The sequence below is a fragment of the Sander lucioperca genome, chromosome 9, assembly GCF_008315115.2.
Source record: "Sander lucioperca isolate FBNREF2018 chromosome 9, SLUC_FBN_1.2, whole genome shotgun sequence".
Classification (NCBI taxonomy): Eukaryota; Metazoa; Chordata; class Actinopteri; order Perciformes; family Percidae; genus Sander; species Sander lucioperca.
In genome coordinates this window covers 17,608,098-17,636,072 of record NC_050181.1, presented here as the reverse complement: position 1 = coordinate 17,636,072, position 27,975 = coordinate 17,608,098, and the positions used below count along the sequence as shown (strand labels likewise).

The window sequence follows — 27,975 nt, the reverse complement described above, 5'->3', positions numbered from 1 at the left end:
AAGCCCATTGGAAGCTCTCACTTCTTGTTTGGCCGTTTTGGACCGGGCTTTGGACCAATGACCGCCAGGTAACAAGAGAGCGCCTTAACGAACAAGTTAAATATCGCCAATAACTGAATTAGAATGGAAATTATTAATACATTAATTGAGTTGTCCTGTCATTAGCATTGTGAATGATGACAGTAAGCATACTGAGATTACCAGGAATGACTTTTGTTAGCAGGTTAGCATGCGATACCCACATGGGCTTACTATGCTAACAGGTTTAAATCAATAATAGAACTGAAGAAACTAGAATGTGTCTGACCAGTCTGCAATGCAATGTTAAAGTGAGTCAAAAATCCTATTAAATGTTACCAAAGTCCATTAATTGGCTGCCGACTTACTTTACTTTTAAAATGTATATCCAATTAGAAGTGGACAATTGCTTGTTGCTTCATTAGCAAAGAGCCTCACATTAAATATTATATATATATATATATATTCATTACACACTTTCAGATTTCATCATTGGTGCATCTCAGAAGATGCTTTGCTACCCTTTAAATAAAATAAAAACTCCACTTCCCATGCTGCATTTCGAGGGGGGCGTCGTCACAGGCTCATGGCTACACGCTGCACAGCGAGCATGAAGTGGACTGTTAATAATCCCTGAATAATATTCCAGTTGTTGTCCCGTGTGCTAGCCGTGTGAGAGTGTGCAGTCAGACAGCATGGGCACGGAGGACGACGCCGCTCTGCTCTTTCTAATCTTCCAGCACCTGAAGGTTAACGGCTACCGGAAAGCTGCTAAGGTGCTGGAAAAACACGTTGCTCAGGTAACAACTTTGATCCTTTTCTTCTACAATAACAGCCTGATTCAGTGTACAGCCGACCTCATTTCATTCTATTTATGATTTTATTGCAATCTATTTAGCTCTAATGTGCGTGTTGCATGTTATATAAGAACCTGAATTCAATAAATCAGATTTCAATGTGTTTTCTTGCTCCAAGTGTTGCAGTAAGTAAATTGCATGCAGCTTCTGTCTGTGTGTGTGTGTGTGTGTGTGTGTGTGTGTGTGTGTGTACATTTGAAAGCCTATGGCTCCTTGTTCAGGCCTCCTGGAGGAAAAGAACATAATGTTACAGCAGCAGCATGGCTGTGAAAACAAGCCTGCTGCAGGCCTGCTGCTGCACACCCACACCCCATTCAAAAGCTCCTTACATTTATTTGGTGTTTAAGTGATACAGGTTTTTCAATTTTTATCCTAGAACTGTCATAATTAGTCGATTAATCGTTCAGGTGATCAACAGTAAATTAGTGGCAACTATTGAACTGTAATTGATTTTTCACGCAGAAGTGGCCAACATGTGCTTGTTACAGCTTCTCTAGTGTGACTAGTTGCTGCTTTCCTCTGTTACTGTATAGCATTGCAAACTGAACATCTCTAGGACATTGTGATGGGAAATATAAATGAACAGTAATAAGTTGATAACAATTGTTAGTTGCAGCCCTAAAAGTTCCGAGTCATAGTCATGATTCACGCACTAGTAACAAAAGCTACACACTGCTCAATTGTCTTATTTTTTTCAGGATATTCAATAAAGTAGATTTCAATCAAAATGTATTTAAAATCTCTACTGTTCAGGCTTGCTAAATAAGCAACCTATATACGAAGTCACTGTTCTGCACGTTTTTCATAAATGCTCCCTTTATAATGTCACTATTATAGTATTGTTCTTCCACTTCCATGTACTAATGTCTTGTGTCTGCTTTTGGGAAAGCTGAGCTGTGGTCAGTCACACGTTTTAGGTTTCACGCTGGTCGGCTAAAAATAACGTCAAAAGTTTCTGCTGATGGTTTTAGGAACAGAGAAAATGGTCTGAACGCCATTCTTTACCAGACATTCCCAAAATTCCAACCTATCTTCACACTTAGAGGAAGTTCCTCCCACAGATGCCATATTCTTTTAATATTGTGAGCGTCATGCCCTTCCTGTTCGAACTTTGAATTCTTCACAAACTCTCATATTGCTAGCCTTGTATGTTTCTGCATGGATTCATTTCGGGGGGGGTGTGGCATCAAAGTGGAAGCATTCCTCAACCACAGGAAATTAGCTTTTTCCCTTTCAACTCTTTTTCACAGTTGTGTTACAGGGATATCGTCCAGCCACTTGATTATAGATGCAACGTTCAGGGAATCAGTCAAAAGTGGTAAAATGTGCTTTTACAACACATTTGGAGAACGTTTAGAAGGTTTTAAATGTATTTGTGTGTGTGTGCCTGTGTTTGTCTGTGTCGGTGCCTGTGTGTCTGTATGTGTGTATGTGTGTGTGTGTGTGTGTGTGTGTGTGTGTGTGTGTGTGTGTGTGCGCGCGCGCGCGCGCGCGCGTGTGTGTGTGTGTCTGTCTGTCTCTGTCTGTGTGTGTGTCTGTGCCTGTGTGTCTGTCTGTGTCTGTATGCGTGTGTGTGCGTCTCTGTGTGTGTCTGTGCATGTGTCTGTGTGTGTGTGTATGCCTGTGTGTGTGTCTGTGCGTGTTTGTGTGTGTGTGTCTGTGCGTGTGTCCATGTGTGCGTGTGTGTGTGTGTGCATGTGTGTGCGTGCGTGTGTGTGTGTGTGTGTGTGTGTCGGTGCCTGTGTGTGTGTGTGTGTCGGTGCCTGTGTGTGTGTGTGTGTGTCTGTGTGTGTGTGTGTCTCTGTCTGTGTGTGTGTGTGTGTGTGTGTGCGCGTGTGTGTGTGTGTCTCTGTCTGTGTGTGTGTGTAGGTGGAGACACCCGAGGAGAGCTCCAACCTACATGATATCTACACAGGCTGGATGAAGTAAGTCTAACATGTTACTACGCCTTGCAGGAAGTGTGGACCTTTTTCTTGTTTATACAATCACTTAAACAGTTCATAGATGCACCAGTAATGACAATACTTACATATTGCTCAGATATACATGCTATATGTACAGAAAATAGTAACACGTTTAAATAACTTCTTATCATAAGAAATATTAGATGAATTAACATAGAATCAAAGCATTAATCCCAGTGGGAAAGTGCTGTGCAGTCGCATAATTCATAAAAATAAATGAAAATGTGGGGAAAAAAAAAACTAGGGACCTACTCTGAATATACACTGTGCAATGATAGCGGCCAATAATTCACTGTATATTAAAAGTGCTAGCTTTGGCTCAGCAGGTAGCACAGTCCAAAGACACGCTGCTTTTAGGTGGATTGGAGACTCCAGACTGTCTCTGTAAACAGGATGTCACTGTTTTTGTGCTGTGTGTCTCTCTGTGAATGACTGCCTGGCCTTCTGCCCAGTGCATTCTGGGATTCAAATCCCTGCTACCCTGAAAAGGATTAATGAATGAATGACCTCAGCCCATGTCTGTGATCTCCCACTGGGAATCTTGCACAAAAATAATACAAATCAAAGCCAGTCAATGAAACATTATCCTATTGGTCTGAATGTAAGCAGATCCTCCTTAGAACTTTTTTTTTTTCCAACAGCTGTTTTTAGAAAAAAAATACTGAGAAACCCTTTATTAGACCTTTTCTTTCCGAGATACTATCTCTGTGGTGCTCGTCTCGGTAGTAAACGTGAATTATGAAACGCTTAAATCAAAGCACAATATGCAAACCCCACATTTGTGTACTCTGTTTTTAAAATGAGCTAATTCTTCCTTCTGCTCATCAGTCACATACAAACAACCCCCCCCCCCCTCCCGGTCAGAATTTATTCTAACATCATCATCATCATAACATTCACAGACATCTGTAGTTCTTGGCTGCGTGACGCGTCATCCGGAAACGCTTAGGAATTTATTTCCTCAAACGCATTACACGATCCGTCAGAAACACATTCAGGACGGACGAATGCTACAAGACTGGAGCTGTGTCCCAAAATCCATACTACACACAAGTGTCACAGTATGCTGTTTTAGCAGTTAATACAAAAATACTTTGAATTTGAAAGTTAAACTTCACAAAGAAAGCAAAATGTCTTTCTTAAGGGGAGACACTGCAGCTGAATAGGAAAAGATCAAATGAACTAATAGATATTACCATGAAACTTCCCCAGTTGATTACTTACATTAAGACAAATATCTTTGTATTAAAAGTTTTCTGGAATTTTATGTTTAAATATGGAAATTAAGCATTATCTTGTGCGCTAATTGGCATACATTTCCAGAGCAGACATCTGAACATTGATAAAACCAGGTTCCAATTTCTTCTTTTATTTAGTTGACATGTTAGAGTCAAAGGGTTTTACAGAGGGGGATTTTGGACATCTCCTTTCATCACTGCAAAAATCCGAATATGGTGTCAACAGCCATAAAAATAATCAATTGTCGCTACGTTTTTAGGTGTAAAATGTTATATAAATTACTATATGAATGATATCTGAACAAACCCCTCTGTAAAAACCTTGAGAATATAGATAGGAGTGAAACTGGAAAGGCTGGTGTATGAGTGCTGCTGAAGTGGGGATTTCTGGCTCAGTCTGAGAATAACACATATTTTGAAAAACCGACTTTTGAAGATATGGATTATAAAATATCAGACATTTTGCAAGACATTACAGGTGATAGGGTAAACAAATTAAACTAACATATCAACATGAATACTTACATTAAGACATATTTTTTTATTATAGTTTTTCTGAAATGTTTTGTTAAAATATGCAAATGATGCATTATATAATGCTAACTTTTGAATTTAGGAGAAATTCACAGGTGCAAATACACAAAGTGTAGTAAAATAAACACCTAAATGTGTATTTTGGATCCCCCCCCCCCCAATAGTCTGAAAGAAGATGAAGATGCTATGGAAGTAAAATAGCCCAAAAACTCAAAATTGAAAAATGATGGTTTTGCCTGGGGTGTCTCCCCTTAAGACTGATAACTTGTTTTTGTGTACCAAGGTCTTGGATCTGGAGCTTTTTTTTGCCACATCCACAGTTTATTTAAATCTTTGCCAGCTGTGAGCAGCTCCTCCAGTTCCTTCGTGCATTGCATTGTGGTAGAAAAGTATCCATCACACTCTAAAATAAATCTTAGTTGGTAAGCATTCTTGTCTGCTCTGAGTTTTTCTGCTTTTTGAGTTTTTCCAAACTCAAGCTCAGGATTAGTATGCAGTATGGATTTGGATTCCTGATTCCAGGAAAATATGCCTGCAGCATCACTTTCCAGTCTCTCTAAATCAGCTGAAGGGTTTCCAAAATCAGCCAGAAATAAAAATGTGTGTGTGTGTTGTAGGCTGTGCTCTCTAGCCCAGCATGCCAAGCAGGAGACAGAAGACCCTGCTTTAAAGAAGAAGAGCATTAAACCAGAACCTGCCACCAGCGAGGAAGAGGAAGGCGCAGACACTAAACCCTCCAACATCCCAGAGGAAAACAACGTGGATGCAAAACCTCCACTTGGTAAATGTTCTTTTTGCTGTATAATTTTTTGTTTTAGCTATAACCCCTTAACCATTGTATGTATTGTGTGCATCTGCCTCAGAGTCCAAGACAGATGGTGCTGAGTCATCCGACACAGAGCCCCCCTGTGAGGGGAGAGATGCTGAGTCGGTCTCTGAGCAGCTGCTGCATCCTGCAGCTGAAACCAAAGCAACCGACTCAGACAGTGAAGAAAAGAGAGAGGAGGAGACCAAAGCAGAGCCAGAGGTGAGCAGAGAGAGGCAGATATGAGCACCTTATCACGGATCATATCTGAAAAAAAAACATTGGCACATGACAGTGTATCAGTATGGTATGGTGGTTTGGATCCCTGAACCATCTTGAGGCATTTAACCCGCTGCTGCTGCAGCTCGATGAAAAGAGAGAAAGTCAAATTTCTTTTTTGTTTTCACAGTTTTATTCTAGTTTGAACCAGAGTTTGATGGTATCCCTCTACCCCTAATCTTGCGTAGTCTTGTAGTTAACAAAGTGCAGCTGTTCACCATCGTTGCCAGGAGGTGAGATTGGCACTCTTAGTGACGTTGGCAAGAAAAATGGAGAACAATGAACGGGCGGTTGTGGCCATCTAGTGAAAACTGTCAGACTTACATGTCAAAGAGTACTTTTTTGTCTTGTCGTCGTCGTCTTGCCAACAATACAAGAAATCCACTAATTATGGTTCTGTGATTAATTGATTTATGAATTAAAGGTTGCATATTGATATGTAGATGTGTTTGTACAGTGTCAAATTGGAGGTAGTGCCCTTTAAAAACAGAACAAATGTTGCTGGGCTGGCTGCCACTCGCATGGAGCCAGAACCGGAGGTCATGATGGGGAAATTAAAAAAGTAGCAAATAGTAACTAGTCTTGAATGTTCCGCAGCAGCAGGAAACTAACACACACACACACACACACACACACACGTTTTACTATCTTTGTGGGGACCCGTCATTGACATAATGCATTCCCTAGCCCCTTACCCTAACCTTAACCCTTACCCTCACCCTAACCATAACCTAATTCTAACCCTAAAACCAAGTCTTAACCCTCAAACAGAACTTTAAACTTGTGGGGTCCAGCATTTTGGGCCCCACAAGGCTGTGCAGACCCCACAAGTATACTGTATTCCCCGGTTTTTGGACCCCGCGAATATAGTAAAACAAGCACACACACACATGCACACACACATACATACACACACACAAACACACACACACACACGCGCACGCACACACGCATAGCTGTTGCCCAGTCACTGTAATAATGTGCTGATAGATGGACAGTAGCTCCAGTGTTGTTATATGCCTCTGAAATACACACAGACTTTTCATGTCTACTTGCCGCGTCTGTATCTGTTAGTTTGTGTTCGTTTGTTATTTCAAGTGTGTGTGTGTGTGTGTGTGTGTGTGTGTGTGTGTGTGTTTGCGCGCGCGCGCCAAGTCTTGTCTCTGCTCTTTTCTTTGGGCCCAGTGATGCAGTACATAATGCTGTTTGAACAGAAACTGTGTGACAGAAACCTAAAAAAGACAAATTGTGTGTTTCTGTGGGTGGGTTGCGTACCTACATACCCTGATTGCTTTGCTTTTTTTTTTTTTTTTTTGAGTTCAGAACCACAACACTGCACTTCACTTTTAACAGAACAAATATGTTTCCACTAAACAGAATTCAATTAAAAGCAGAGAAGAGTTTTTATTTGTGGTTAAATTTAGTTCTCCAGCTGGTCAGATTACATCTGGCCCGCGTGCCGAAGACAAGATTAATACATTCTGCCAAAGATGTTTGACGACATGACTAGGGTTTATTTTTTGTGATACTTCTTTGTGTGCTTTTGATTTGTAGTTTCACAATGTTTAGTTAAACATGAATCGAAGCCTGATCTATCTTATTCCTCTGTGCCAGAGAACACAGAACCATGAATACAGACGCTGTAGTTTGACTCAATCCCACCTGCACCATCTTGCTGCTGAAATAAGTCACCAGGGCACCAAATCCGCAGCTGAAAGTAGTCCCCAACAAATGCACCATTTACTGTAGGTTGAGTCACGTTTGCTAAAGACTACAGTGCCCAGCTTTTGTGGGAACACAAAATACATGGGATACAAATCATGACCAGTTTTTAAAGATGCACATCTTCAGTAGGAACCCTCAGGCTCAATCTCATGAGATTTGTTGGCGTTAAAAAGACAGAATATCGTCACACACCAACCAGACGGCCGACCGTCGGCAGAAAAGTCAGTCGGACTGATCAGTCGGGTCCCCGAGGTCCAAAAACATGCCTCAGAACACACTGAGGCGACGCCGACTTGAGCGTACGCTCTGCGCGTGCGCGAAACGTAATACGTCTCCATAGCAGCAGGCGGCGCTTCTCTGTATTGTTTCCCAGAAAATGAAAACCGGCAGCTGATAGGACGAACGTGTCACGTGGGTCTTTGTTCTCCGGAAATTCACAGCCAGACTGTCATGGCGGCTTGTTCAGAATACGATCTCATATTGTACTAAAATAGTTCACCGAAACGTGTTTCTGAAAACATTTTAAGCGAGACATAGAACATGCAGTTGCTGAATCTGTCTTCATTTCAGATCGACAAAGGTCAGTTTAAAAGATTTTCCTCAGATTTTGAGAGGCTCATCCGCTCGCCATTTCCGGGTGAGTCCCGACTGCCCTGTCTCCGACTGAGCATGTCAGGTCGGCCAAAATAAAGGCTGACAGCTCCCTCACCAGACTGTCCGACGGCCGATAATCGGGTTGGTGTGTCAGGGCCCTTACCCCCATTTTCCACTGGGTGCGACTTTGCTGCGTTCCGACTGCGTTCCTTTTTTGTTCCGTCCTCCGCCATACCACACCAGGAGCATCTCAGAAGGGGAACGTCTTGCTGCCCGACTCGCAGATTACCGTATATTGTCTCTACAAGTACTTTACAGAACAATCGCGTGTTTATTAAGCTAGTATCTACCTTCCACTCCAAGCACTCCTACAGTTAAACTCCATGTCGGTGGCCGGGTTAGCTCAGTTGGTAGAGAAGGCGCACATATATAGAGGTTTACTCCTCGACGCAGCTGCCGCGGGTTCGACTCTGACCTGCGGCCCTTTGCTGCATGTCATTCCCCCTCTCTCTCTCTCCCCGTTCATGTCTTCATCTGTCCTGTGGTATTAAAGGCCTAAAATGGCCAAAAAAAGTATCTAAAAAAAAACTCCATGTCTTCTCTTTTCTGGTGTTGTCTTTTATAAAAAATGATCTGTGATGTCTTGTATTTTTCCACCTCCAAGATGGAGCTCTCGTCGTCCGTGGTTTATGGCGGCATAAACGATATTTGGGGGGTGTTTTTTGGTGAACTGACTGGATACTCTCACTGTTTCCTGCCCGGCTGTCTGAACGCCCTGCGGCTGGTCTGAAAATAGACCTGGCTTTAGCGGTAGTCTTTAGCGGAGCGGAGAGCTGCTTCACGCACGCTGCTGGGACGCGCCGTGACACGGCTGGTGGATTATCAAACATTGACTTAAATGGCCGCGATTGCTCACAGGGGTTGTGACCCGTCCGGAACGCAGCACAGAGGTGCCTGGTCGAAAATAGGGGTTATCATCTCTATTCTCATTGGCAGAGATCCTTAATTCTGTGGGGAGAGGTAGCAGGGACATGTGTGTTAGCCTTCCTGTGTGTTCTGACTGCCTGCCTGTACACATTTTGTAGCCAGCTCCTGTTGACGTGTCTGCTGAGGCAGCTAACAAGGCAGAGAGTTCCAGCTCGGACTTTGAGGAGGAGGTTGGCCCTGGCCCGGTCGAGCCCAGACAAGCTGCCTCTGATCGGGCTTGGGATGGGCTCCCGGCCCCGGATCCAGCCGCTGAGAGCAGCGCAGAGCATAAAGAGGACGACGATGAGCTGAAGCAGGTTAGTGACCTGAGGCTGAATCCAAACTATGTGACTGTGTAACATCCTTCCGCCAACAAACATAAATAACACATACTTTTTCAAGTGCTGCCAAGATTTTCATCTCTTTCATTTTTGGCAGTTCATTTCCACGTAAATCTACTCACCTGTCCTTTGGCCACAGTTTCTCGGATCTTAATGCCTGCATTTTCTTTTTCCTGCCCTTGTACAGAAGAGGATATCACTCCAACTTTTCCGTAAAGATATGCCAGCTACATGTTGCTCTTTATCATTCATAACTTTTCTGAATTGCTGGTGTCCACCATTTAAGTTTGTCCTAGATTTGAGCCAGTACAGCTTCTTGTACTGTATATTCTCATTCTACTCCACCAAACTGCTACATAAATGAGCTGAAATGTTCATCAGTTTTAACTACAACTCCTACAAAGTGGAGTATTTGTTGATTCCTGGCACAGCCAAGCCTTTTTTCCCCTCAGCTCACCCTGTGCACATCTGAATCTTATTTTGCAGAGGATTGTGACTGGCTGAAGTGCATTGTTTGTGCTGTTTAGCTTCCAGTAGGAAACAGTGCACGCAGTTCTCTGCTGAGTCAGTCTTTATATTCTGGCATGTGGAGGTTTGGGATTTAATGTCGGCAAACCTGTTGGCGGGAAAGAAAATGTTCAGATACTTATCGATACTCCTATCGATCAATACTACTATATAAAAACTAGACATTAAGATTTTTTTTTGCAGAAATAAGTTAAATTATTTCCTGTATATGTAATAAGGAAGGAGTAATTGCTACACATGTTTTGTCTAACCACTATAAGCAATACCACATGAGTTTTATCTGGTTGTCAGAACAGCTCACACTACAGTAAGTTCTGCTGAGCAGCTTGTCACTACGTGAATGAAACGTCGTCGATATAGACTATGAAAGACCCAACGTATAAACTAAAAACACAAATGAACAATAAAATAAAATGATCCTTTAAATCCTCCCTACAGTAAAAAGATAAATGAATGAAGCGGAGTGTTACATGTTGAGTCTTCCTTCCTCAGGAGACTGAAGCAGCCCCAGGTGAAACCTCTGCAGCTGAACAGACAGCCGCCAGTCAAACCGAGGCCTCAGAGGATGAAGACAGCGCTGTAAAGGTGCACTAATGGTTGACATTTCTATACTGTATGTTTCTATATTTGTTGGACACATACAGTGAGGAAAATAAGTATTTGAACACCCTGCTATTTTGCAAGTTCTCCCACTTAGAAATCATGGAGGGTCTGAAATTGTCATCGTAGGTGCATGTCCACTGTGAGAGACATAATCTAAAAAAAAAAATCCAGAAATCACAATGTATGATTTTTTAACTATTTATTTGTATGATACAGCTGCAAATAAGTATTTGAACACCTGAGAAAATCAATGTTAATATTTGGTACAGTAGCCTTTGTTTGCAATTACAGAGGTCAAACATTTCCTGTAGTTTTTCACCAGGTTTGCACACACTGCAGGAGGGATTTTGGCCCACTCCTCCACACAGATCTTCTCTAGATCAGTCAGGTTTCTGGGCTGTTGCTGAGAAACACGGAGTTTGAGCTCCCTCCAAAGATTCTCTATTGGGTTTAGGTCTGGAGACTGGCTAGGCCACGCCAGAACCTTGATATGCTTCTTACAGAGCCACTCCTTGGTTATCCTGGCTGTGTGCTTCGGGTCATTGTCATGTTGGAAGACCCAGCCTCGACCCATCTTCAATGCTCTAACTGAGGGAAGGAGGTTGTTCCCCAAAATCTCGCAATACATGGCCCCGGTCATCCTCTCCTTAATACAGTGCAGTCGCCCTGTCCCATGTGCAGAAAAACACCCCCAAAGCATGATGCTACCACCCCCATGCTTCACAGTAGGGATGGTGTTCTTGGGATGGTACTCATCATTCTTCTTCCTCCAAACACAGTTAGTGGAATAATGACCAAAAAGTTCTATTTTGGTCTCATCTGACCACATGACTTTCTCCCATGACTCCTCTGGATCATCCAAATGGTCATTGGCAAACTTAAGACGGGCCTTGACATGTGCTGGTTTAAGCAGGGGAACCTTCTGTGCCATGCATGATTTCAAACCATGACGTCTTAGTGTATTACCAACAGTAACCTTGGAAACAGTGGTCCCAGCTCTTTTCAGGTCATTGACCAGCTCCTCCCGTGTAGTTCTGGGCTGATTTCTCACCTTTCTTAGGATCATTGAGACCCCACGAGGTGAGATCTTGCATGGAGCCCCAGTCCGAGGGAGATTGACAGTCATGTTTAGCTTCTTCCATTTTCTAATGATTGCTCCAACAGTGGACCTTTTTTCACCAAGCTGCTTGGCAATTTCCCCGTAGCCCTTTCCAGCCTTGTGGAGGTGTACAATTTTGTCTCTAGTGTCTTTGGACAGCTCTTTGGTCTTGGCCATGTTAGTAGTTGGATTCTTACTGATTGTATGGGGTGGACAGGTGTCTTTATGCAGCTAACGACCTCAAACAGGTGCATCTAATTTAGGATAATAAATGGAGTGGAGGTGGACATTTTAAAGGCAGACTAACAGGTCTTTGAGGGTCAGAATTCTAGCTGATAGACAGGTGTTCAAATACTTATTTGCAGCTATATCATACAAATAAATAGTTAAAAAATCATACATTGTGATTTCTGGATTTTTTTTTTAGATTATGTCTCTCACAGTGGACATGCAGCTACGATGACAATTTCAGACCCCTCCATGATTTCTAAGTGGGAGAACTTGCAAAATAGCAGGGTGTTCAAATACTTATTTTCCTCACTGTATCTCTGGGTCTCATTTTGTAGCTAATGTCCACATGCCAGTCCTGGAACTCGGTTCAGCTTTTTGCTGTATACACTAGGGAGGAGAAAAAAGAAATGAGGCAACATAGTAAGAGAAACTCTCCCTGTCTGCTGTATCAGAAAGGGGTTTATTGCCACAATAAGTTACACTCACGTGGAATTTGCCTTGGTGAGTGGTGCATACAAAACATACAAACAAACAAACATACATATTAGGGCTGGGCGATAAATCGATTTTATCGATTAACTCGAATGTGTAGTTAACGTCGATTTGTTAAAATGAAAATCGATTTTCTCCTTAACATCCGCCGACGCTCCCCTCTGGGCTCCCATAGCTCCGAACGGGCTCAGCCCTCGCCCCGCGCGTTTGCCATAGAGATACACAAACAACATGGCAGCGACAGGGACTAACATTAATTCTTTTCTTAACTAGTAGTTTCATTACTTACTTATCCGTAATCTCCGCCGAAATGACCGGCAGCTCGTGGTGCTCTGTACCCGGCTGAGAGTCACCTATTCTCGGATAACTGAACCACCAGCTACCGCTGACCTGACGGAACACCATGCGGGGCACCAGAGGCGGTGTTGAGGAACTCTTTTGCGGCTCAACACATCTACTAAATGCCGCTGATACGACCAAGCTGTGATGGAGGTCTGTAGCGGCTTAAACAACTAGCAATCGCCGCTCTGTAGCCCGGAGCTCCTCTTCAACGTTTATTTTACCGCTCGTTACTATGAAGGAGCTTGCTACAGGTATGCTACATTCAAGAGACCATGGGATGTTAATGTACGTTACTCAGCAACAGGTGAAAATAGGGGCAAGGTTGCGCAATAACGTTAAAATGATTTGAACTTTTAGCGAGGAACGAGAAGTGAATTACCTGTATGTGTGAAAACAGCTTTATCGCACACATCCGTTTGTTTGTTGTTGAATATATAGCACCCCCCATCCAAAAAAAGGGAAAACACTCAAACCAATTTATATTTCCACAAAATTGGCATGAATAATCATAATGGTATACATGCCCCATGTGTGTGCGTGTGTGTGAGTCAAAACAAAATAAAGTTAAAACTTGTTTTGAACAATTTCTTTGTCATCTGCAGATTGATTTTAAGTAGGGGGAGAAAAAATCGATTTAAATCGGATTTTTTTTTTTAAAATCGGGGATTTTATTTTTAGGTCATATCGCCCAGCCCTAATACATATTAACCATTAATATGAAATGAACAATGAATACAGAAACAAATATGTACATACAAAATAACTTTTGCATAAGAAAAAAAGAGGCTGAGGCACGGCTTGAGTGCAGAATGTGCAAAAAATACATAGTGCGTGCTATGGGCAGGTCTGTTGTTGACCTGTTGATTCCTGTTGCAGGAGCCCGGCCAGGCCGAGCCCGGCACGGCTGACCTGACACCTCAGGAGACCAATGACCAGCAGACAGAGAGGGAAGCCCCGCCCCCCGCAGGTAGGAACAACCAATGAGACGTGTGATGACCAGGTTGTTCTTTACATGTTATGTATGGCATCTTCTCCGTCTCTTTCTCACCGCGCTGACGAGAATCACACGCCGTTGTGAAGAAACTGCTCAGAGGTCTTTTTCCTTTTACGACCTCGGCAGAGCTTTTGAAAGCCACTGATGAAAGACCACGGGATGGTTTTACATTTTATTATGAAAGTCTTGGCAATCACACAGTATTCCACGCTTGTTTCCACACTAAAAATAGTTTAAAAAAATGATATTACCAGTTGTTGCACACACACAAGTCATTGCAAGGTTGATAAACAAAAAGTTAAAGTTATAGCTTGTTTTGGTTTTTACCATCAAATAAGATAATGAAAAGAAGCAAATCCTCATAATTAAGCTGGAACGATGGACTGTTTGGAATTTTTCAATAAACAGTAACATAAATTATGAATTACAAAAACAGTTGTAATTATTATTTTGTTGTTTAATCATTTCAGCTCTAAAATGTCTACATTATTATGGCCTGTATTTTAATTTATTGAATTGATAGAATACAGGATGCAGGAGCAGAACACACACTGTGGGAGCGGGTGGTAATGGTAGAAGCGGGATTACAAAAAAAGTCCCACGCAGGGCTCTAGCATGAATACCGATGAAAGAATGTAAATCATGTGTAAGGAGGTTGTTGGGGTGGCGGATGGGTCAAACAGCAACCAAATTCTTTTTTCACTGAAAATTAGGCCCTATGTTCCCACAGCACTATATTCCCACAGTTCCCACATTTCTAAGATTTTTTTTCCAAAATTAGGCCCTATGTTCCCACATTTCCTTTTTCATAAATTTGTATCAGATTTTATCCCCCTAACCTTAAAAAATGTTGTGGGAGGATTGAAGGGAAATGTAGGAACACACCTAACACACCTAATTTTGAAAATGTCCTAGAAATGTGGGAACATAGGGCTGTGGGACCATTGGGCTGTGGGACCATTGGGCTGTGGGACCATAGGGCTGACCCCGGACTTTCAGCCAGGAGACCGGGGTTTGTAGCAGAGCCAGTGAACCGCAATCAATGAGCCTTCTAGGGATGTAGCCACTCCCCGCCCCGCTGCTGTACTGCACATGCGGAAGACACACGCACACACACATACACGCACGCACGCACAAAGATTCCTCGATTTATAGGACGTACTTTATGCTGAAAGAGTGGTCTCTATGAATATTTGTTTGTTTTTGTAATTTGGATGAACAGACCAATTAAAATGTTCCACCGCTCTTGAAATACATTTCCAAAAGTGCCATTTTATTAAGGAGGAAAAAGATACGTAATGTATTTCGTTTTTTGTTGGCAGCATTGTGTCTCTAGCCGTTTAAATGCAAAACGTTTGGATCATTTAATTTTATTTGGGGGAAAAAAGGGGGGAATGTAAGACATAAAGTTTAAGATTTTACCTTGATGTGCTTGGACTCGACGCCAACACTTGGAAAGAGTTTGAACAGCCCTGGCAGCTCTGTTCAGACAAGTTTTCCACAACGCTAGTCACTTGTTTAACATCTCAAAGGGTTTTGTAAAGCTTGTCAGAGCTCGTTAAGCAAACTAGAGCAATTAATTAGTCATCTGGAACACAAGCACCTCATTTACCAAAGTGTTTGAAATGAATCCATGACTTTGGTGCAGAAATTAAAGTTGAAGAGACATGTCTCTCAGCTGGCTCTTAGACTTGTCAAACTCAGGTGTAACTGATAACATTACTAATCGCTGCGTTGCAACAATTGCTTGAACAGTAATTAGTTCTGGCTGTCCTTTTGTCGCCATGACGAGTCAAAATGTCTGCTGTGACAAAGGCTTATGAGCGACATTCATTTGGAAACAAAGAAACGAGAGTGGTCTGATGTTATCAAGAGACAATTAATAACTTCAGCAGTCTGTAAATAGATTTTTTACCATGGTAACAACTATTCTTCCTGGGGTTATTAATTCCACATTATAAATAAAATATAGTTCTACTGATACCTTCATATTTCCTTCTCAACAAACGCTTGACACAAGTAAGCAATGGACACGTTGTACCAGTGTACAACAGGATTAGGTATCTTTAAAAAAAAAAAAAGAGAAATTCTAAACGGTGCCTGAACCGATACTTTAAAAAAAAGAAGTAATAAATAAATAAAAACGACAGTCGGTGACATTAAAGAATGGCTTGTTTATTGCTAAGGCCATATGGTCAAAATTTTATGATTTATTAAAGGTGCTCTAAGCAATGTCACATGTTTTTTAGGCTACAACATTTTTTGTCACATACAGCAAACATCTCCTCACTATCTGCTAGCTGCCTGTCTCCTGAACACACTGTAAAAAACATCTCACCACTATCTGCCTGTCTCCTGAACACACTGTAAAAAACATCTCCTCACTATCTGCTAGCTGCCTGTCCCCTGAACACACTGTAAAAAAACATCTCACTATCTGCCTGTCCCCTGAACACACTGTAAAAAACATCTCCTCACTATCTGCCTGTCCCCTGAACACACTGTAAAAAACATCTCCTCACTATCTGCTAGCTGCCTGTCCCCTGAACACACTGTAAAAAACATCTCACTATCTGTCCCCTGAACACACTGTAAAAAAACATCTCCTCACTATCTGCTAGCTGCCTGTCCCCTGAACACACTGTAAAAAACATCTAACTATCCGCTAGCTGTCTGTCCCCTGAACACACTGTAAAAAACATCTCCTCACTATCTGCCTGTCCCCTGAACACACTGTAAAAAAAAACATCTCCTCACTATCTGCCTGTCCCCTAAACACACTGTAAAAAACATCTCCTCACTGTCTGCTAGCTGCTTGTCCCCTGAACACACTGTAAAAAAACCTCTCACTATCTGCCTGTCCCCTGAACACACTGTAAAAAAACATCTCACTATCTGCCTGTCCCCCGAACACACTGTAAAAAACATCTCACTATCTGCCTGTCCCCTGAACACACTGTAAAAAACATCTCCTCACTATCTGCTAGCTGCTTGTCCCCTGAACACACTGTAAAAAAACATCTCACTATCTGCCTGTCCCCTGAACACACTGTAAAAAAACATCTCCTCACTATCTGCCTGTCCCCTGAACACACTGTAAAAAAACATCTCCTCACTATCTGCTAGCTGCCTGTCCCCCGAACACACTGTAAAAAAACATCTCACTATCTGCCTGTCCCCTGAACACACTGTAAAAAAATCTCACTATCTGCTAGCTGCCTGTCCCCTGAACACACTGTAAAAAACATCTCCTCACTATCTGCCTGTTCCCTGAACACACTGTAAAAAACATCTTCTCATTATCTGCCTGTCCCCTGAACACACTGTAAAAAAAATCTCACTATCTGCCTGTCCCCTGAACACACTGTAAAAAAAAAAAACATCTCCTCACTATCTGCCTGTCCCCTGAACACACTGTAAAAAAAAATCTTCTCACTATCTGCCTGTCCCATGAACACACTGTAAAAAAACACCTCCTCACTATCTGCTAGCTGCCTGTCCCCTGAACACACTGTAAAAAATGCGGTCTCTGTAGACAGCCCAGGCTCCACAAACGGCAACAAAAACAAACTGGCCAACCTGCACCACCAAACATAACAGTGTTCCAGCCAATAACCGACAAGAAGGATTTGGGGGTGGGGGTTGGGGGGTTAGTGCGCGGAAGCACGGAAGGGAGGGGACGGGATGAGGAGGAGAGAGGGGTGAGCTAGCCTCAGTTTTGTTTGACAATACATTAAACGTCAACAACAAGTGCCGTCACCCAACATCGCTTAGACCCCCTTTAATATTGTAATAACTTATTTCACAAGTAAATTGCTGATAAACGACAAAACAACAACTAGATGGGAAAAGGGTATTTGAATGCACCACGAGGCTTACCAGTTTCAAGTGAACGCACCGTCTGTGTTGTTTTTCCGACAGCAGCAGGCAGTTGTACGTCCCGGGGTTGGAATCCTCTACAGTGAAATACTGTCACTTTACACAATTTAGCTGTCAGCATTTTAAGCGTGTTTAATCCAGCTGCTAGCTAACGTTACCTGCTGTCAAGTGTAACGCTAACTAGCGTCACGTGCAGCGATGCTTCTGTTGCCTCTAACGTCTGTTTTGGAGCATCAGAAAGCAGCGCAGACATTGAAGTGGCACCAAAATCCGCGTTGTTCTTAGGTCCGGTAGATACCAGTCGTTTAGGTAGATACCGGTGGGGTCTTGGTACCCAATGTACTAAGGTAAGCAACAGAACATTAATCCACGTTCACATCCCCACTATCATATGCAGTTTAAGATGATATCTTTTTGACTAATTGCCAATTTTACTCCCTTTTTAAAAAAACTGTAATCTCACTTGTAATCTGTGTTAAATGCAGTGGAAATATGTTTTACATATTACAGATGTTTGACATCGCCCTATCGTAAACATTAGAGGTGGGAATCACCAGAGGCCTAACGATACCATATCATCATGATACTTATGTCACCATAAGATATTATTATGATTTCAAACATATTGCATTAATTTGCAATGTATTGCAATTTATTACTTTTTTTCCAACTTCAAAATGTTCCCAATTTCAAATGATGTCCCCAAAAGATAACTTTTTCAACATCTGTTTTAAGATCCATTTCTCTGTTTGTTCATCTCACTTCAATGTTATTGCTGCAAAATGGGATTATCAAGCAGACAAACACACATATAATAAAAGATCGTTACTTGGCGTCTGTGTATCGCTGCAGTATTGCCACGGAAAATATCACAATACTATGCTGTTTGTTGGGAGTCACACATGCTCAGTACCTAGGTAAGGACTACTAGCCAGTCGGAAGCAGAGTATGAGAGCATACCCTGACAGTACCTAGGTAAGGACTACTAGCCAGTCAGAAGCAGAGTATGAGGGCGTGCCCTGACAGTAGCTAGGTAAGGACTACTAGCCAGTCAGAAGCAGAGTATGAGGGCGTGCCACGCTAGCAGCTAGGCGAGCATTACAACGTGTCTTGTCGCTGAAGTAAAGGCTGGACTACAATAGAGCTGTTTGGAGCAGTTCATGAACAGTGTTTTCTGTTGGAGATGGTAAGTCCCTTTGGGGTTGGTTGTCACTGGGATGCAGAGCAAGAGTTCAGTAGGGTGACAGCCGCAGGAAAGAAGCTTCCTCTGAACCTGCTGGTACGGGTGCGGAGAGATCTGAAACGCCTCCCAGAGGGGAGTGGGGTGAACAGTCTGTGGTGTGTAAAAATACATTAGATTTTATAATGGCATAATGGTGTATTTTAATCTTTTTTCAGACCCTGATTCTGAAAATCCTGATGAAGAGGAGGAAAATGAGGAGAAATCTAAGGTACCCTAAAACATTTAGTTGGAGGGAGTGTTGTCGTGGTCTGGCTGTAGACTAACCTGACAACAAGTTAGTCTTGTGGGGCGCCTGGATCGCTCACCTGGTTGAGCGTGGGCCCCATGTACTAAGGCTCACACAGCAGCCGCGGGTTCGATTCCGACCTGTGGCCCTTTGCTGCATGTGATTCCCTCTCTCTCTCTCTCCCCTGTCACATCTTCAGCTGTCCTGGCCTAAAATGGCCTAAAAAAATCTCTTCTCTTGTTAGAAGAGAATTTGAATCTAAACACAAGAACATATACAAAAACAATTGGTAATAATTATAGTAGTAATACGTTTGTGTGTGTGTGTGTGTGTGTGTGTGTGTGTTGACTCAGAGCACAGAGGGCAGTGACCTAACCCCCCCGCTGAAGCCTGAAGACCAGACTGAGACATCACCACCCCCCCCAGAGGACCCCATCTCTAACACTGGTAACAGTTACTGTACTCTCCTCCAGTACACCACGCTCTAATCCTACCCAAAACATACAGTATACAACCCAACCTTTTTAACACCAAACAAAACCCTTTTATCTCAAACTCTTATTCAGTCCCTCCAGGATTTCGCGATGTCGCGATTGCGCCAATTCACGCGAATTCAACCAATCACTGGCACTTTTCCGCAAATTTGACCAATAACCAGAGTTTCCCGCGACTTCAACCAATCCCAGCAGTCCCACGTGCCGTCAGTATGTGACTCTGAGAGCCAATGACCAAGCAGGAGTGAGAGAGAGCTGGTTTCCGATATGAAGACGAGACTCCAACATCTCACATTTACCAACAAAACGTACAGCGAAAGACCGTGCAAAACATTTCAGACTGTCCGGCCAACCTGTATACATTTTAACATTAATGTACGCTGTAACGATTTTTCACTCTAAAGTCAGCGGCTGCTGTTTCAATCCTGTCGGCTCTCTGCAGCAGGCGGGCGCGGGGCTGCTGCTCATACAGTTCCCCCCGCTATTGACGCGCACACACACAAACACAAACACACACAGACACACACGGTGGATGCAGGAAAAACCAGAGATGAGACGACACGATGACCTAATTTGAGGACAGCTGTGCTCATTATTGTAAGTGCAATGATAAGTTAAAGTCCAATAAGTACTTTATCAAACCGTATGAATGTGTCCCAGGCAAGGATAGGAAATTAACTAACAATGTAAAGATCAACAAGCCACTGACAAATATGTTCAGATTTGATTCATTCAATAAATTATTTTTTGTCTTAAATCCACCAGCCATTTTCATATTTTACCAACATTTGCAGCATCCTGAGCCTTTTTGGTTTTCTAGGAAAACTCAGCCCAGAGTAATTTTATTCTCCCCGAAACAAGTTTCCTTTTTATTTTTAAAGAACTATACAAAAAGAAAAAATCGCAAATGTCACTGTCTCCTGCAACTTCATTGCAACAAACATACAAAAGACATCGCAACTTTTATCGCAACCTTTTACAAAAGCTTCTGCGAAATCAGGCATTTTGGGCTGCAACAATCTCAAAAAAAGGCTGCGTAATCCTGGAGGTACTGATTATTGGTTAAACACAGTATTTTCAAATCTCTTAATATTCATGAATATACCCTGAATGTGTTTTATTACTTTGGAATTATTTTGGAAAGTTGGTCGTAATTTTGTAGTTGTGGTCATTTATATTTCTCTTTTAAATGTCTATATCCACCAGGAGGAAATACATTTTTTAGAAGTAAAATATGATGTTTTTAAAATGTTTAGTGAATTTAGTACCAATGGTGATTTAAGTCACACTTATAAGTCACACTGATGATGACCCTGATGAAGTCAAGATAGCCAAAAACGTGTGTGTGGTAGAAGAGGCAGAAGAGCAGTGTTCTTTTCTTTTCATGCCACTCGCTACATTTCAGAGAGAAATATTGTACTTTTTACTCCACTACATTCATCTGTTACAGCTTTAGTTACTAGTTACTTTACACATTAAGATTTCTGCACACAAAACACACGTAGTTTATAAAATCTGATGTTTAATTCTAAAGTAAACTAGCCAACAATATTACGGCTACAAGTCCAGCTGAGATGATTAGACCATTAAACACACAACTGGTTGGATCCTTTACACTTTCTACAATGGGAGGATTTTACTTTACTTTTAATACTTTAACTACATTTTCCTGATGATACTTGCATACTTTCACTTAAGTAACATTTTCAATGCAGGACTTTTACTTGGAGTATTTTTACAGTGTGGTATCAGTACATTTACTGAAGGATCTGAATACTTCTTCCACCACAGCAGAAGAGCAACTAGACCCAGAAGTCAACATCATCCTCAACATCGAAGTCAGCGACAGCGAGGCGGCCGAGCCAGAAACTGTCCAACCGCTCCCTGAGGAGGCGACGGAGTCCGGACAAGAACCCCCAACTCCCAAGAAGAGGAAGAAGAAAAACAAGAGCAAAAAGGATGTAGAGACGCCAACTGCAGATCCCCCGAGCACAGACTCATCGACCGCAGATACGTCCAGCGATACTACTCTGATCACCAAGACTGGCAAAAAGAAAAAGAGAGCGGAGGAGGTGGTGGCAGAGGAAGAGACGGATCAGAAGCAAGAGGAGGAGGAGGACATGTCTCAGGCCACTTCACCAGAGAAGAAGAAGAAGAAGGCTAAGAAAAGGAAAAGGGAGCCGAAAGAAGTGGAAGAGAACGATGAGGGGGCTCCCGTCACTCCTTCAGACAAGAAGATCAAAAAGAGAAAGGTGAAAGATGTAGAAGAGGAGCAGAGCGAGGCAGCGGGAGTGGAGGATGAGGAGAGTCTCGTGAGTCCGGCAACAGATGAGAAGAAGAAGAAGAAGAAAAAGAGGAAAAAAGAGGGCAGACAAGAGGGCGAGGAGGTGCAGTCTGATGAGAGAACAGCAGGGGGAGACGGAGACACAGCAAAGCATCTGGAGGCCACAGGTACACAGAAATATACATCAGCTCCTTTATTCAGCAGTATTGGTCGGTTGAAGTACTGCATTTAAGTGCAAGTTTGTAGTTGTACAAATTGGGTATTTCCATTTTAGGCTACTTTCTACAACACTACATATCAGGGGAGAACATTGTACTTTTTTTACTTTACTGCATTTATCTGACAGCTGTAGTTTGTAGTTACCTTTAGGATTAAATACTAGCACAACAAACCGTATGAGTTTCTAAAATGATATTCTGAGGCTCAAACTCCTAAAACATCAATATTAATAAAGTAATAAATAAATAAATTAAAAAAGTAATTGTAATACCACGGTATCATTACAATCCGAGGCGACATTCTGTCCCCGAGGTCCAAAAAAATGCCTCAGAACACACTGAGGCGACGCCGACTTGAGCGTACGCTCTGCGCGTGCGCGAAACGTCTCCATAGCAGCAGGCGGCGCTTCTCTGTATTGTTTCCCAGAAAATGAAAACCGGCAGCTGATTGGACGAACGCGTCACGTGGGTCTTTTTTCTCCGGAAATTCACAGCCAGACTGTCATGGCGGCTCGTTCAGAACACGATCTCATATTGTACTAAAATAGTTCACCGAAACGTGTTTCTGAAAACATTTTAAGAGAGAAATAGGCCGTGCAGTTGCTGAATCTGTCTTCATTTCAGATCAACAAAGGTCAGTTTAAAAGATTTTCATCAGATTTTGAGAGGCTCATCCACTCGCCATTTCCGGGTGAGTCCTGACTGCCCTGTCTCCGACTGAGCATGTCAGCTCGGCCAAATGAAGGCCGACTGCTCCTCTGACGGACGACGTCACAGAACAGAACACACCGAACAGACTCGAGTCACCGACCTCGCCAGACTGTCTGACGGCCGATTATCAATTGCTGCAACAACCTCGCTGCTCTCTTTTCTTTCTCTCTCTCTCTCTCTCTCTCCGGTGAAATGAAGCTTCCTTCAAGTGCGGTTGGAAACGTCGAAATCTATAAACAAACTGATGGGAAACAGTAATTGTGAAAGATAAAGTCTAATTGTGCCTTGTTGGGGGGGGGTTACAGAGCACAACAGGATGTCACACAAATGCCCCCCGGCAGGTCGCCGGATCACTTTTTTTTGGGTGTGAATGTCCGTTAATGGCACTTACTTGACTATACTTCTTCCTCTCCGAACTCCTTTTAGACGGCGACTCCTCTCAGCTCTCCTCGGCCAAAAAGAAACACCGCCCCAAGAAGAGACTGAGCCTGGCGAAGAGGCTGAGGCGCCACAGGCAGGAGGAGACGGCCATGATGAATCAGAAGTGGAAGGAGAAGAAGATCGCCAAGAAGTCTGTGGACTTTTTCCTTTGGCATCCTTATGTCTAAAACTTCCCATTATGTACACTGTTAGTACTACTTTATCAGCTGTTGTAAGTGTACGTAGTTCAGATTCAAATTTAATGAAATAACCACATAATGAGCTATAGAATATTTTTGGAAATAGAAATGTATTTCAGTACTTAAATAGTTACACAAACAAAAGGGCAAAACAATGGAGAGGTAGAAACTTCCAACATATAATGGCATCAAAAAGTAAAATATCTTTACCGTAGGAATGCCCAAAAGCTTTTTTTGGTCATACATAGAAAAAAAAATAATTCATTAACTCAGTATAAAAAGAAATGCATAATGTGTATTTTGATTAAATGTTACAGTATTAAAGGGGCAATAACAAATGCATAAATATATTTAGGCAATGTGTAAGAATTATGGAATAATAAGGATAATGTGACATTTATATAACATTTACCGTTTTCCCCAGACTAAAACGGATGAAAGGGGCGGCGGAGGAGACCCCTGATGCTGCTCAGCAGGATGATGACACACCAAAGAAGAAGAAAATGAACACGGAACAAGAAGAGAACTCCTCAAAGGAAAACCAGCCACCAAAGAAGAAAAAGAAGAGATTAGTGGAGGTGGAGGAGGAGGATGAAGGCAGCACTGTGCCTGCTGAGCCTCCTGAAGTCGACTGGTCTCCACTTTCAAAGGAGATCAAGAAGAAGAAGAAGAAGAAGAAAAAGATGGAGGCGGGAGAAGGCGAGGAGACGGCTCCCGTGCCCGTCGCTGTGAGCCAGGACGGACCGGCCAAGAAAAAGAGTAAGAGACTATCATTGTTAATCGTTCCATTTTATTGATTGTTTTATCAAGAAAATGTTAGAAAATAGGGTAACACTTTACTTGAAGGTATCTACATAAGAGTGACATGACACTGTCAACTAAACAAGTCATAAACGTTTATGACATAACACTTCTTTCAGTGTCATTCAAGTTATGGTTAGACAAGTTATGGTTAGGGTTCATGTGTCATGACTGTCATGTAGGGCTGGGCAATATTTCAGTATTATATTTATCGTGATATGAGAGATATCGTCTTAGATTTTGAAGAATTGTAATATCGTTACATGCTAAGTGTTGTCTAATCCTGGTTTTAAAGGCTGCTTTACAGTAAAGTGATGTTATTTTCTGAACTTACCAGACTGTTCTAGCTGTTCTATTATTTGCCTTTACCCACTTAGTCATTATATCAACATTACTGATGATTATTTATCAAAAATCTAAATGTGGAAGATATTTTGTGAAAGCACCAATTGTCAACCTTACAATATCGACATCGAGGTGTTTGGTCAAAAATATCGTGATATTTGATTTTCTCCCTATCGCCCAGCCCTAGTGACATGTGTTCATGACAGTGTCATGTCACTCTTATGTAGATACCTTCACGTAAAATTGTTAGCGAAAATAGTTCCCAGTTCATGTCACTCTGTGCTGAAGACTGACCATGTTGTCTTTAACAGATAACATGGGCTTTAGGCTGTCTTGATTAAGGCTGATTTATGTTTCTGTGGAGGCTCCACGCAGAGCTTTCTCCGTAGCCTACGTAAGTGGCCTGAAGTTTATACTTGCGCTGGTGTGTGCGTCAATCTCTTTCTTCAAGAGAATAGCAGGGTGTGTGTGCATTGGTGTGTGCGTCGATCTGTTTAAGAGAATAGCTGTGTGTGTGTGTGTGTGTGTGTGTGTGTGGGTGTGTGTGTGTGTGTGGGTGTGTGTCTGTGGGTGTGTGTGTGGTAGAATGAGTGAGAGAGTGACGGTGATTATCTTCAGAGTGAGTAGTGACTCTAGAGTCCTAGTGAGAGAAACAAAGTGTCTCCTCTGTTCTTTCTGACCACGGTGGGAGATCTGGAGCAGGAGAAGTTAACCCTCTCCTTGATTTCATGTTTATGGAGAAGGAGAACCAGGAAATGAGTTGGGGGGGGAATGCAACGCTCTGTGTGATTTCAACATACATTTCTGTAAGATTTCATTTCCGTTTACTCTTTTCTTTTGTCTTTATACATTTAACAGTGTATCCATTCATGTGACATTCCTGCGGCATGCAGATCCTAGCCCAGGTTCTCCTGAAAGAAATGTCTAGAACCTGATTGTCATAACAGGGTTGAGATTATACAATCATGACTACACAAGGAGACCAGGCGGACAAAAGATGGAAAAAAGGGCTAAGACCTCAGAGGGTTCAAAGTATCATGTGTCCTGACAAGCCTGGAGCCGATCCCTGGAGCCTGAAGTCCAGAGCTTGTATTCCCCCAGTTCCCACCGCCAACAACCAGACCGGAACATTTAGCGATCACGCTGATGTGTACTGTGCCTGAGTCCAACCGAACCGTGCCCACGGTTTAGCGTTCCGTGCCCAGGCATGGTACGGAGCGATCGTACTAGTCAAAGGAAGCGGACTCTGGGGTCACACATGCTCGGCCCCAGGTTTAACCGGGCCGAGTGCGAGTACGCCCTGAGCTGCAGCGGTTCTGACATCAATTATTGATTTAGAAAATATATATTTTATTGACTTGCATTCTTATGAACATCAGCATGTGGTGACGTTATTGTGTGTCGTGTGTTCTGTGCTGCCTGATGTTTGCAGAGAAGAACAGATTAAAGGAGAAACTGGAAGAGACGGAACCAGCTGCAGACCAACAAGCTACTTCTACAGTAAGAAACGCCAACACATCCAACGTGGCATCATGACTTCACGTAAACATACACGCCACTTTCTAAAGCTAAGTGGCGTGTTATCAGTACGCATTTTGAGCTATCCGCGTGTATGTCTACGCCGTATACAGCGGACGGGTTGCAGACTGATCTCAATAAGTGGCGTATGTATGACACACCAATTCGTATGCCATTTTGGCGTGTTATCAAGATGTATAATCGCTTTTCGGACGGTTTCGGTTCGGAAAAGAAGAACGGTACGGTTGGGTTTAGGAAAACAATAACGGGGTTGGCTTTAGGAAAAGAAGAAAGTGAAGTGGTGAAAGTCCTGTGTTTGACCCATCCACACCCCCGACCAACCTCCCTATGCGGATTTTTGGGCTTTCGTACTACTCGCTACGGTGTAAATTGACACGCAATCGCAAGGTAATGTAAGTCAATGGAGGCCAAACGAAGTTGATAAACACGCTAAAAAGTGAGTATGCGTCGCCAAAATGGCATACGAATTGGCGTGTCATACATACACCACTTATTGAGATCAGTCTGACACATCAGACTTTAATAATTGCCACATGTATGTATATATGTTTGACTGTCATGTACAAGAAGCTAAACATTTGGCTGAAAAAGTGTTGGGAGCATGTTTTTAAAGCAGCCATATTATGCTCATTTTCAGGTTCATAATTGTATTTTAATGTTGCACCAGAATAGGTTTACATGGTTTAATTTTCAAAAAGCACCATATTTTTGTTGTACTGCACCGCTCTCTCTCACTGCTGCAGATCCTCTTTTCAGCTGGTCTCTGTTTTAGCTACAGAGTGAGACCTCTTTTCTTCTTCTTCTTCTGTACCATCTTTGATTGCACTGCACATGCCCAGTAGCTCAGATGTAGATCATGTCAGCTAGCTAGCTCCATAGACAGTAAAAGAAAGGCTGTTTCTACAACTTTGGTCAGTTACAAGGCAGGATTAGCTGGGAGACTTCTAAATGAGGGCGCACATGGAAGTAGTTCTTTTGTAGATTATGGTGAACTTGTGTGTGTTGTAGCAGTGCTTTGCTATTGAGAACGAGGTAGCATGCTAGCGTTAGCATGCTAACGCTAACGCTAAGAGCTAATGGTTGCGGTTAGCCTGCTCGTTTCGGCTTGTGACGTCACAAGCCGTGCCGATTTTGACCAGCTCACCCAGAGACTGAAGGCAGGACACATTCAGAAACCGTATCTCACTCTAAACACCATGGATGGATTTTTTTCAAAGTTTGTATGTGTGTGGAAGCACCAGAGACACAACATAACACCCCAAATCCCAGAAAAAGTGTTTTTTTCATAATATGGGCACTTTAAGATCAAAAACCTGCAGGGCATTAGGCTCACTCAATTACTACATTTATTTATATTTTAACCAAATTCTTTTTTTCTTTCTGATATTTCCAGAAAAAGAAATCCTCCAAAAAGTCGATCATCTCTGATTAAATGTGGGTAAGTTGAACGTTTTCACCTCCCGTTTATGAAGGTCTGAAGTTACTGAAACGCTTTTGTGATATTACCTTTGTATCACAGTAGAACATAATGGAAAAATATTACTGACAGACCCAGAAGTGAAATATAAAGTTGCTGTATATAATAAGCACATTATTTCCCTCCCCCCACAGTGTTTTCTGATCAGACGTCAGTGAAGAGTGATTGGATCTTGGACCTAAAAGCCTCCCCCCCCCCAAAAGGACAATCTGCATCGTGTTCGTGCCTTTACTCTGGAGCGTCTGCCTGGGATCAACATCAGTGTCTTTAGCTGTAAAACTGTGAAAACAATACAACAACTAATATTATCAAAGAAGGCAATTGTTTGCAATCTTCCCATACTAGTGCAAATGCTAAACAAGACTTATTTTTTAAATGTTTTCTGTTTTGATGGGTACTGTAGATGAGTTTAACGAGCTGTGAATCGTAAACATTTATAAGTTTTTAGTTATCAGTCAGTTAAACATTTTTCTACTCCGTTTGGTTTTTAAAGTAGAAACGTGTGCTTTTACTTTTCGTTTAGTCATA

General features: G+C 42.4%; 1 protein-coding gene across 4 annotated transcripts; it reads left to right on the top strand.

The window, feature by feature from the left end:
* LOC116044908 (ABC transporter F family member 4-like) lies at positions 1-27,858 on the top strand. 4 transcript variants are annotated; one of them, XM_031292434.2, is made up of 16 exons: positions 1-68; positions 668-818; positions 2,745-2,800; positions 5,229-5,392; positions 5,475-5,638; positions 9,100-9,297; positions 10,342-10,434; positions 13,493-13,583; positions 18,888-18,940; positions 19,312-19,405; positions 21,244-21,903; positions 23,092-23,236; positions 23,710-24,044; positions 25,864-25,931; positions 27,364-27,404; positions 27,596-27,858. In XM_031292434.2, exons 2-15 carry the CDS (start codon positions 714-716, stop codon positions 27,400-27,402), a joined length of 2,265 nt encoding a protein of 754 aa, XP_031148294.1. In that variant the 5' UTR covers positions 1-68; positions 668-713; the 3' UTR covers positions 27,403-27,404; positions 27,596-27,858. The 4 variants fall into 4 exon arrangements, with proteins under 4 accessions (XP_031148294.1, XP_031148297.1, XP_031148293.1 ...); XM_031292437.1 differs by lacking the exon at positions 1-68 and having other exon boundaries at positions 573-818; positions 21,247-21,903; XM_031292433.1 differs by lacking the exon at positions 1-68 and having other exon boundaries at positions 573-818; positions 27,364-27,408.
* Positions 27,859-27,975: the final 117 nt, after the last annotated feature.